Source organism: Hydra viridissima, unplaced genomic scaffold (genome assembly GCF_058129835.1).
Source record: "Hydra viridissima isolate aposymbiotic clone 2 unplaced genomic scaffold, HvirCarnegie_v1 scaffold_12, whole genome shotgun sequence".
NCBI lineage: Eukaryota > Metazoa > Cnidaria > Hydrozoa > Anthoathecata > Hydridae > Hydra > Hydra viridissima.
The window spans coordinates 2,696,575-2,707,052 of NW_028324311.1; the positions used below are offsets into that span (position 1 = coordinate 2,696,575).

The 10,478-nt window shown below is 28.1% G+C and overlaps 1 protein-coding gene and 1 long non-coding RNA gene across 2 annotated transcripts; one reads left to right on the forward strand and one right to left on the reverse strand.

The window, feature by feature from the left end:
* Positions 1–248: 248 nt before the first annotated feature.
* Positions 249–2,515, reverse strand: LOC149880752 (uncharacterized). Its single transcript, XM_090069813.1, has one exon. The coding sequence runs from the start codon at positions 1,861–1,863 to the stop codon at positions 829–831; it is 1,035 nt and encodes a 344-aa protein (XP_089925939.1). The 5' UTR covers positions 1,864–2,515; the 3' UTR covers positions 249–828.
* Positions 2,516–5,198: 2,683 nt separating this feature from the next.
* Positions 5,199–9,835, forward strand: LOC149880753 (uncharacterized). Its single transcript, XR_016446007.1, has 2 exons — positions 5,199–5,393; positions 6,581–9,835. It is a non-coding gene; the product is annotated as an uncharacterized LOC149880753 (long non-coding RNA).
* The last annotated feature ends 643 nt before the right edge of the window (positions 9,836–10,478 follow it).

The window sequence follows — 10,478 nt, forward strand, 5'->3', positions numbered from 1 at the left end:
ATTTTTTACAAAGCTTTAACATTTTTGTATTGTAGGCAAAACCTTTTTTTTCCTAAACCCAGTTGCACTATTTACAGAACAAACATACCAATAATATTGACGTTCCCATATTGTTCATCAAACTATTGGAGTATTTACTGTTATAATGTAATAATCTTAACAAACGCTAATGTAAAAAAGTTATTTTTTTATGATGTACTTTCAGAAATATTGTGAATAAATAATTCACTACATTTTTTCCCCTAACATTTTATTTTTCTTATTTAGCTTGTGTGCGGCCTACCTTTGTTAAAAATAATTCACTTCATTTTTACGAAGGTGAGAAATGTTCTGAGATTTAAGGTTCAAAATATGTTTGTTTTTTTTTTAATTATTTAAAAAGAAGCTAAAAAAATAACATAAAAACTCCTATTTCAAACTTCAATTAAGTCGTCAGACAAGCATTTATTTCTTGATGGCGTAACTATATATACGAAAAGAGGAATATATCCTATATCTTGAAACCGGGAGAAAAGTTTTCTCATAACATTTCAGGTTTGAGGCAGAAGTCAACTCATAGTAAATGAGGATTCTCTACCTATACACCTTTTTATTAAGACCAAAATAATTAGGCTCAAGATTGCGGTTAACTCAGCTCTTTATGCTCAAGATGAAATTCTGATATCAGTTAAATCAAAAAATAAACTTCCATTAAGTGATCATAAAAAAAAATTAAAGGTTTTCTTTAACATTTGATCCAAAAGTAGTTAAAAGTTTATTACATTAGCACATTGTAATACGCTATTTAATATTTAGGGAATCTACGTGTTTTTCTCCAAAATATTCTTTTCAAACCTGTTCTACACCTCTAAACAGTCTTTCAGCGTTATCGAAGTGTTGTTTATCATATGAGCACATTGCAATCCAGTATTTAGTATTAAGTGTATCTGCATGTTTCTCTCCTAAAACTTCTTCTTGCATAGATTTTACATCTCTGTAGATTTCTTCAGCATTATCGAATTGTTTTTTGTTATATAAGCACATTGCAACCCAGTACTTAGTATATAGTGTATCTGGATGTTTCTCTCCGAAAACTTCTTTTCGTACATTTCCCACATTTCTTAACATTTTTTCAGCATTATCGAATTGTTGTTTATCATATAAGCACATTGCAATCCAGTATTTAGTAAATAGTGTATCTTTATGTTTCTCTCCTAAAACGTCTGCTTGCGCAAATTCTACATCTCTATACATTTTTTCAGCGTTATCGAATTGTTGAACTCTATATAAGCACATTGCAATCCAGTATTTAGTACATATTGTAAGTGCATGCGTCTCCCCTAAAACCTCTCTTCTCATATTTTCTATACATCTAAATATCTTTTCAGAATCATAGAACTGTTTTTTTTTACATAAGCACATTGCAATCCAGTATTTAGTACTAAGTGTAAGTGCATGTTTCTCTCCTAAAACTTCTTCTTGCGCTAATTCCAAATCTCTATACATTTTTTCAGCGTTTTCGAATTGTTTTTTTATGTATAAGCAAACTGCAATCCGGTATTTAGTTTTTAATGTGTTCGCATGTGTCTCACCTAAAACTTCTTTTCTCAAGTATTCTACATCTCTAAACATTTTTTCAGCGTTATCCAGTTGTCGTTTTTTAAATAAGCACATTGCAATCCAGTACTTAGTACTAAGTGTAAGTGCATGTTTTTCTCCTAAAACTTCTTTTTGCATAATTTCTACGTATCTAAATATTCCTTCAGCTCTATTAAATTTTTGTTTTTTATATAAGCCTGTTGCTACCGAGATTTTATTTTTTAGTGTATCTGCATTTATCTCTCCTGAAACTTTTTTCCGCATACTTTCATTACCTCTCAACATTTTTGTCGCGTTATCGATCTGTTTTTTTTCATACAATATTGTTGCACTGTTGATATTTTGAGTAAATATTGCAAAATTCTTTTTCGCTTCATTTAACACTTTGGTGGTCAAATTTGATCCGAATGGAAACTTGATCAAACACTGCTTTAGTTATCGTTAATCTTGTTTATTGCATTGTTAATTTAAGACAAAACAAAAAATAAAACCCTTGTTGATAGTAACGAGATTTTTTATCATCGTTAATGCTTTGTGTTATAAATAGTGAACGAAGTATATGCAAACCAATGCTCAAAAAGCAAAAGGAGTTTGACCATTAAAAAAATAGTTCATTGTACCACTTTTTTATAATCCATTAAATCTGTTTGTGCAAAGTTCCTTTAAATTAAACTCAAAAAGCTTCTTTCGTTGTAGTGGACAAAATTGCTAATCAAGGACATGCAATCGCTCTATATTAATGTAAACAAAAATAACGTTGTTTAACAAATAAATAGTGGCGCAAAATTTCATGAAAAGAAAATGAACATACTAATATTGTTGACTAACGACATTGTTGCAATAAACGAAGAATTTTCGCACCACTTAAAAATAATTTGGTAAAGCATCGAAATAAAAAGACGACATTTAAATCTTTCAATTGCAATTTGTTTGAACAATTATAATGACCGTTTTGCGAAAAATTTGTTTTATCAATTCCGTAAGGCCCTAAACTCATTATCATTCTTGAGCTTTTATCAAATACCTTCTCTTGTTTTATTTCATAGTAGCAACTTTGTTTATGATTAAAGCACTCCCAATCGTTAAAGTCATCATTAATTATCTTTAAATCTGTTTCTTCTATCGAAGCTAACTACTTTAAATTACTTACTAGAAGGTTATCCCAGTGGGCAAAGCTATGACGGAACAGCGTTGGATGAATATTTAATTTTACGTTGAAATGATGTCAGATTTAGGTGGAAAATGTAAATGTTAGTGGACCTATAATTAAAAAAAGTTAAAACGACGTCAACATTTTGATGAAAACACGATGTTAGCTTACTTCGAGCGATAACTATTCGACTTCCGTTATTTATTTAATTTTTAGTTACCTTTAGGATAAAATCTTTTGCATAAATATTCATGCATGCATGCATGCATAAATACATACATACATACATACATACATACATACATACATACATACATACATACATACATACATACATACATACATACATACATACATACATACATACATACATACATACATACATACATACATACATACATACATACATACATACATACATACATACATACATACATACATACATACATACATACATACATACATACATACATACATACATACATACATACATACATACATACATACATACATACATACATACATACATACATACATACATACATACATACATACATACATACATACATACATACATACATACATACATACATACATATATACATACATACATACATACATACATATATACATACATACATACATACATACATACATACATACATACATACATACATACATACATACGTACATACATACATACATACATACATACATACATACATACATACATACATACATACATACATACATACATACATACATACATACATACATACATACATACATACATACATACATACATACATACATACATACATACATACATACATACATACATACATGTATGCATGCATGCATACAAATGTTTTTCATTAATTACTTGTCTTTAGTTAGCCTTGAGGTTTTAATTGGTGGCGGGTCTAAATAAAACCTATACAAATATAAGAGAGAAGTTTTTTAAATTTCTTCCTTGAATTCCATTAAATTTTTTTTTTTCATTACATGATGACTCCATTATAATGTTTATAAAATGCAAGGTCCTGGATTAATATTGACAATTTTTTAATCCTTGTTTCTCATAGGACAATGAAAAATAAATTTCAAGCACTCTTCAAAATGCAATATATGGGAATGAGATCATAGTGTTAAGCAGATTGTTTCATCGCAAAGGTAGGAAATGATAATATTAAATACTAATTAATCTTTTTTTTTATTATCAATAATTGATCACTTTAAATAATTGTGTTAAACCTCACAATAGGGTTTTGCTAAATTTCATTCTTTCATCCAGCTTCTCCATTGTTAATTTTTAAAAAATACTTTGGAAAACTTTTGGAAGTTGACGATGGTTGATATATCCAAGGTTATGTAAATCACATGGTGGATCAGACTGATGGCAGGGCCAGTAAACCTAATTTTAATGCAATTCATAAGACAATCTTTAACTGTATTTTGTTTTAGAGGGAAAATATTTTACTAACTTATGTTTATCTATAAGTTTTTATTTCCAAAACTCAAGTAAGTTATTATCTCCTGATTTGTTAGAGTCAATCGTTAAGATGTAGCCTGTGCTTGGGGTAATGAAAAGTGAAAAAATAAAATTATCAGGAAAAATATACACCAGCGTCAACCTTTAGCCTTTTTATATTATAGGCGAGTGACAAATATCCTATCAAATCTCAAAAGACGTTTAGGGGGTATTTTACTATGTTTTTCCTATTTCTATCGTGTAAATTTCGAATTTCGCAAAAAAAAAAAAGTGTACAAAGTTGAATAGGTTTGGAACATTTAAATTTCAACCTAAGAATGTAGCTAAACTCTATAAGTGTTTTTATATGGAAGCTAATATTTTGAGAGTCCTAAAAGAAATTCATCATTCTCAAAAAAAAAGTATGAAAATTTTTCAGTGCTAGTTTCTTCACATTTATATCGAAGAAAGATCTAGTAAATTGTCCAATTTTTTCCTTTAAGAATTTTATTGAACCAATATAGGCATTTCTAAGCAGTATTCTCAAAAAGGGTGCAATATTTTGGAACCTCAAGTTCAATAAGAAGTTACACTTTAAATAGGTATATATAATCATTTACATTTAATAAAAGTAAAGTACTATTTTTTGTTAAATATGGATGTATAGATTTGATAGATGTATATTTTTATCTATATCGGCCTTTGATGACGGTATACTTAACGTCTAACTCTTAATGCGATCAATCCCGCGAGTTGAAAACACGTCACACGAGCTTAAACAAAAATAACACGAAAAATTTTCTCAGACTGGCCTTAAATCACTCGAGTAAGCAGCTTTTAAAATAATTGTTTAAAAAAAGATCAAAAATCCATTTTAGAAAATGAATGAACTAATAATAAAAAAAATACATGCAGAAATCTTTTTTGTTTTTGACACATTCATCATGGATCAAAGAATAAAATGTATTTTGGTTAATAAAATACCTTCTGAGTGGGAAAGGTTTGCGCATGAAGCTAATTTTTCAAAAGCTACAATTGATAACATCAATATTAATAAAAACAACGATCAGCTTAAAATGGACGAGCTACTTAACTTGCTTGTTTTACAAAGCCATTCCGGCTTTAAGACTATGGTCGAAATATTATTTAGAATGATGGGTAAAACAGATGTTTTGAAGGAGATCCAAATGATTCGTAAGTGCAGCCCTATTTTTTTTTTTTTTTTTTTGCGCTACTTTCTTTTTAATATGGCTTTATTGTTTTATGTAAAAGAGTTTCTTAACCGTTATATTTTGGTATCATGTTCAGAATATGCTTTTGGCATCATTTTTAGAATGTGATTTTGGTATCATGTTCAAAATGTGATTTTTGTTTCTCTCTAAAATATTTCTTTACATGAAATAATTGTCCCGGTGTCATTTTCACTGCTTGTTTATTTTTCCTAATCTATTTAAAAATGAAGATTTAAAACTAGGATTCATATTTTACTATGAACTACAAACTTCAATCTTTGTTCTACAAACTAACAACTAAAACAAATGCGCATTAAATGCAATTACTCCGACATCTTATTCAAAACGTTGTTCTTTGTCGCCATAAAAATTTATAAAAATATTTCAGCTAGATATTTGATGTTAAAATACTGCATGCAGAGTTTATTTTTTATGCAAGTAACGCTAATTTTTAGCAGCTTTTGCGGTTTTCTAAAAAAAGAAACAAAGTTTTAAAGTAAAACAGCTATTTAAAACATATTTTTCCATAGCTTTAACAAATATTCATCAGGAGAAATTTTTACAAATAATAGTTTGCGATGTTGTCTAACTACAAATAGAGTATTTTGCCGTTGTTCTTGATTATGACATCAACAAATTGGTGGATCATTATGGCATTTTTATTTTCCACAATTGTTTGTAAGATTTAAGATCTTCTTGCTGTTACTGTAAATGGTGTTTTAAAAAACCTAATTGACTAAATCCAGCTTGACATAAGGAACCAACGTTTCCTCTTTCATCAAATCTTTTATCTGAGTGCTCTTTTAAATAATTTAATCTTATCATATAAAAGGTATTTGTATAATCTTAAATTGACTTTAAATAAACAGGTGGATAACCTCTTTATTAAAAGTCAATTTACACTCAATTTACTTCTGCGTTTATTGGAATTACTTCACAAGAAAAATCCATCTAAACGGCATAAAAGAGGTTGAACATATATCTATTTAGCTTATTGAAATTTTTTAGGCTATAAAAAGATGTTTTCAATAAAAAAAAAAAAAATGTTTAAATATTAAACGCAATTTTTAAATATTATAAAAGTTTCTATATAAAAAAATCTTAATAACAAAAAAACTAGAAATTCCTTCTAATGTGATCAATTTTTAGATACTCAAAATCAGTCTCAGTTGACATATATGACCTTTGATCGTATTGCTGGAGATAAGGTTTCTGATGATTCAGGCTATTCTAACCAAGGAAATTTGATCCGACTGTCAAAACTTGCCAGAGATGCTGGAAAATGTGGTAATGGACTCCGATTTCAAGGCGGTAAGCTTGAAACATAGGGGGAAGGGTTAAAAGATTTATTTACAATCGAGATTTAACTTTAGCAGTTCTTAAAAACAGGTTATATTCTCTTGAATTGAAACCCAATCAAAAATAAACCACAAACAGGCATCAAAATTGCAGTGTGGGTATACATAGATTCTATTGAAGGACAGCAAGAAATATTTCAAACTATTGATTCAAAAAGAGCAGTTAATAAACAGGGAATGTATTACTTAGAAGTTAGTAACGGCCAGCTAAGATGGTTTCACAGAAATGAAGAAGAAGAGGTTTCAAAAAAATCCAAATAACAAAGCAAATCATGTAATAGAATTTCCTATTTGAAGATTCATGTTGGTATTCATATACCGCTGATTGAAATAGAATAGGTAAATGACATTTGGAATTTGCCTAAAAAGGAAGTAATGACAAGAATCAGGCAAATAAAATTCTAATTGTAATCATATTTTCTAAATTTTGAAAGCATATTAGATTTTAAATAACAATAAAAGGCAAGAAAGTCTATAAGATGATTGCAGTCATGCCTCGGAAAACATGTGCTTAAAACTTGCATGAGCCTATACTGAAAAACTTAATCACATGCTTTTCCAGTATGTTCAACTTAGTAAAGTTTCAGGAAGAAGATCACCTTTTATACCCAAATGCTGGTCTTGATACAGAAGTAGCAAATTTTTCTCAAAGTTTGCTGCTAAAGTTTCTCTTCTTATACTGAGATAGTAAAAATGTAATTTAAATGCCAATTGTTAAGCTTATAAGACTTTTGATGACGATGATTAATTTCCAAAACCCTTGTGTTGTTCTCTTAAAAAAAGCTTATGATAAGCTGAAGATAACCTGTGATGCAAAAGTTTTCAGATATAACAAAAAACTTTAATACTCTATATATAAACAAAGATAAATCCAAAATGTTTTCTTTCCAAAATAAAGTATTTCTTTTTGAAGAAAAATCAGTTGAATGTTTAATGAAAAAGCTCTATCTGTAATAGATTTTATCTTGCTTTGACACTTTACAATAGCAACTCTCAGATATTTATATCAGTTTGTTTTAGGTTTACTTGATGCGATTAATCAAGACTCGCTTTATTTAAGCATGCTAACCTTCCTCATAAATCTTTTGAGTCAAAATATTTTCAATAGGTTGTGCTTGAGGTAAAGTTTCTAGTTTGGATTCTTTAGTAATATGACATATTCGTGCATCTAGAAAATCTTTAGATTATGAACTAGCTTAGTCTTAGACTAACCAAGATAAATAATGAAAGTTGCCATAATACTTGTGAATGAATGGAAGAAGTTTATTTTATGAAAATTCATTAATACATGTTGATGTATTAATTATAGCCTTGGAAGAAATAAAAAATACACATACTAAATATGCTTATCAACATCAACAACTTTTTCGTAATTTATTTTTTTCAAGAAAAACGAGCATTTTCTGGGCATGTTTCTTTGATGTTTATGTTGCATATAGATACTCCTAGTATGTATTCATCTGCAAAACAAAATAATTTTTCATCAGCAAACCGTAAGCGATTTCCTACAACAGAACTGGTTAGCAAGTTTTTTGTTTCTTTTCTTTACTTGTGTTTATTGTTCTTTAATGTTTTTTGGAATGTTTTCACATTTTCTGTATTGAAAATCTTTTTTTTTTTTAATTGAAGACCAATTGTTTGCTGATTGATTCCAAATGTAATTCTCAGACTTCCCTGACTGATTCCTTTCCGATTGTTAACATATTTTTGAGCCTGACTTTCTTTTCTCTAGTCTAATATGTCGGACGACTGGAGCACTTGTTCTTAAAATAAATTAAAAAAAACTAAACAATTCAAATATCTTTAACCTCTCAAACATAAAAAGTTGAGTTATTTCATTTTTTTTCGAAGTCATTTAAGAACCCACAGTTTTTAGAATTGTTTTCTACAAAAACACTTTTGAAAAGCGTTTTGCACCATTTAACTTCAATTTAAATAAATTTGTTTAATACAACAAATATTTCAATTTTTCAATATGTAAACACACCATAAATTCTATTACATAAGCAACAAATCAAATAATCGATGCAGAACAGAATAATTAAGTTAAAGTTTTTCCAAGAACTACATCATCACCCGTTACAGTAAGAATCTAACTGAGGCAGTTTAAAGAGGCTAAAAGCAGCATTAGAAAGTTCTATTGTTTATTGGTTCTAATCTTTAAATAAAATCAGGTAAAAAGGCATTATCATTGTATAGAGAATATATAAAGAATGAGCGCTTGCAAACAGTCACTACTTTTTTACCTTTACTCACGAATGGTGCTTATAAACTTCATTCTAGAACTCAGTTTTGCGAAGGATAGATATGTTACTTAATAAATAAGGAGATAGTTAGTTAGATTTGTTATCTTTTTTTATTTTTTCATTTATTAGCAATCATAATATAGTTCCTACAGAAATGCTTAACGTTTAACGTTTAATGTTCAACGTCGTTTCGTCATTAGTTACTAGGCTTTGAATTAGTTAATAGGCTTTGGAAAAGCGCGTTCTTCAAATGCACGCGGCCAATGGAGAAAGATCTTTTGAGCGATTAAAACTTTTCTTCTTTTGAAATTTAATTATTAGTTTAGATATATTACATAAAGAATCATGTTAAAATAAATAATCATCGTTACGATCATATTATAATTGAAGTAAGTATGAGAAATAGTTATATATACATTTTTATCAGATAAAGTAGAAAGGATTAAAATTTTTATTAGATAAAGTAAAAAGGATTTAAAGTAGAAAGGATTTTAATTTTTTAAATCTTTTAGATTTTGTTTCTTTTAGTTTTTCTTTTAGCAGTTTTATTTTTACTATTTTATTTTTTAGAAAGAAAATAGGGGTATGGATGTTATTTAAAGTTATAATAATGCTATTTCCATAAAAGGGTTATTAATACTTTGAAATTTCTGTGATGCTATTAACTATTTTTGTTCTTTTTTAAAAAATTTAGAAAAATAAATTAAAGTTTTGTGCCAACACTGACAACGTATGTCACATGTTAATGTATGTAAAGGTTAAATTTTGTTATGAGGATTATAGTTCTTATGAAAAAAAAAGAAGGTAAAGATTATTGTTTGTAAATATATATTTTGCATCTTTTTAAATTTTCTCGCATCATTTTTAAAATTTTTGTTTGCACACGTTTATTGTTTGCATATATGCTTTTTTGATATGTATGTGTATGTGGTAATAAGTGCTTTATAGTCGTTTTATCAATGTGTTTTTAAAATAATGTTTTTTTAATAATGTAAAGTGTTTTTTTACTCTTTGTGTATATGTTAATATGTGTTATATAATTGTTTTAAAAATGTGTTTAAATATGTATATAAGGAATATATTTAACCGTATATACATATTTAAACATATTTATTGTGTTTATAGTTGGTACATATGTTTATATTATGTTGTTTCCATGTTTTCAAAGTGCTGTGACTTGGTAAACATCTACCTGAAAATCAATTATTGTATTTTAGAGAAGAAGCAGAACAAATGGCTTTAGGTCGTGCAGTTCAACGTGATACGCACCTAACGGCATGGTGTAAGTTAAATACTGAAAATGAAAGAGCACATTGCTATTCTTATGTTGACATTCCTTATCACTTTATATTTGATGATAAACATTGTAAATGGAAGGTTAGACAAAGGGGTGGTAATAAGGTGATAGTAAGAATGGATAAAGTTAATCCAACTGGAGCATTG

Coding starts and splice junctions, on each gene's coding strand:
- LOC149880752 (XM_090069813.1), bottom strand. CDS start 1,863: ATGTTGAGAGGTAATGAAAGTATGCGGAAAAAAGTTTCAGGAGAGATA.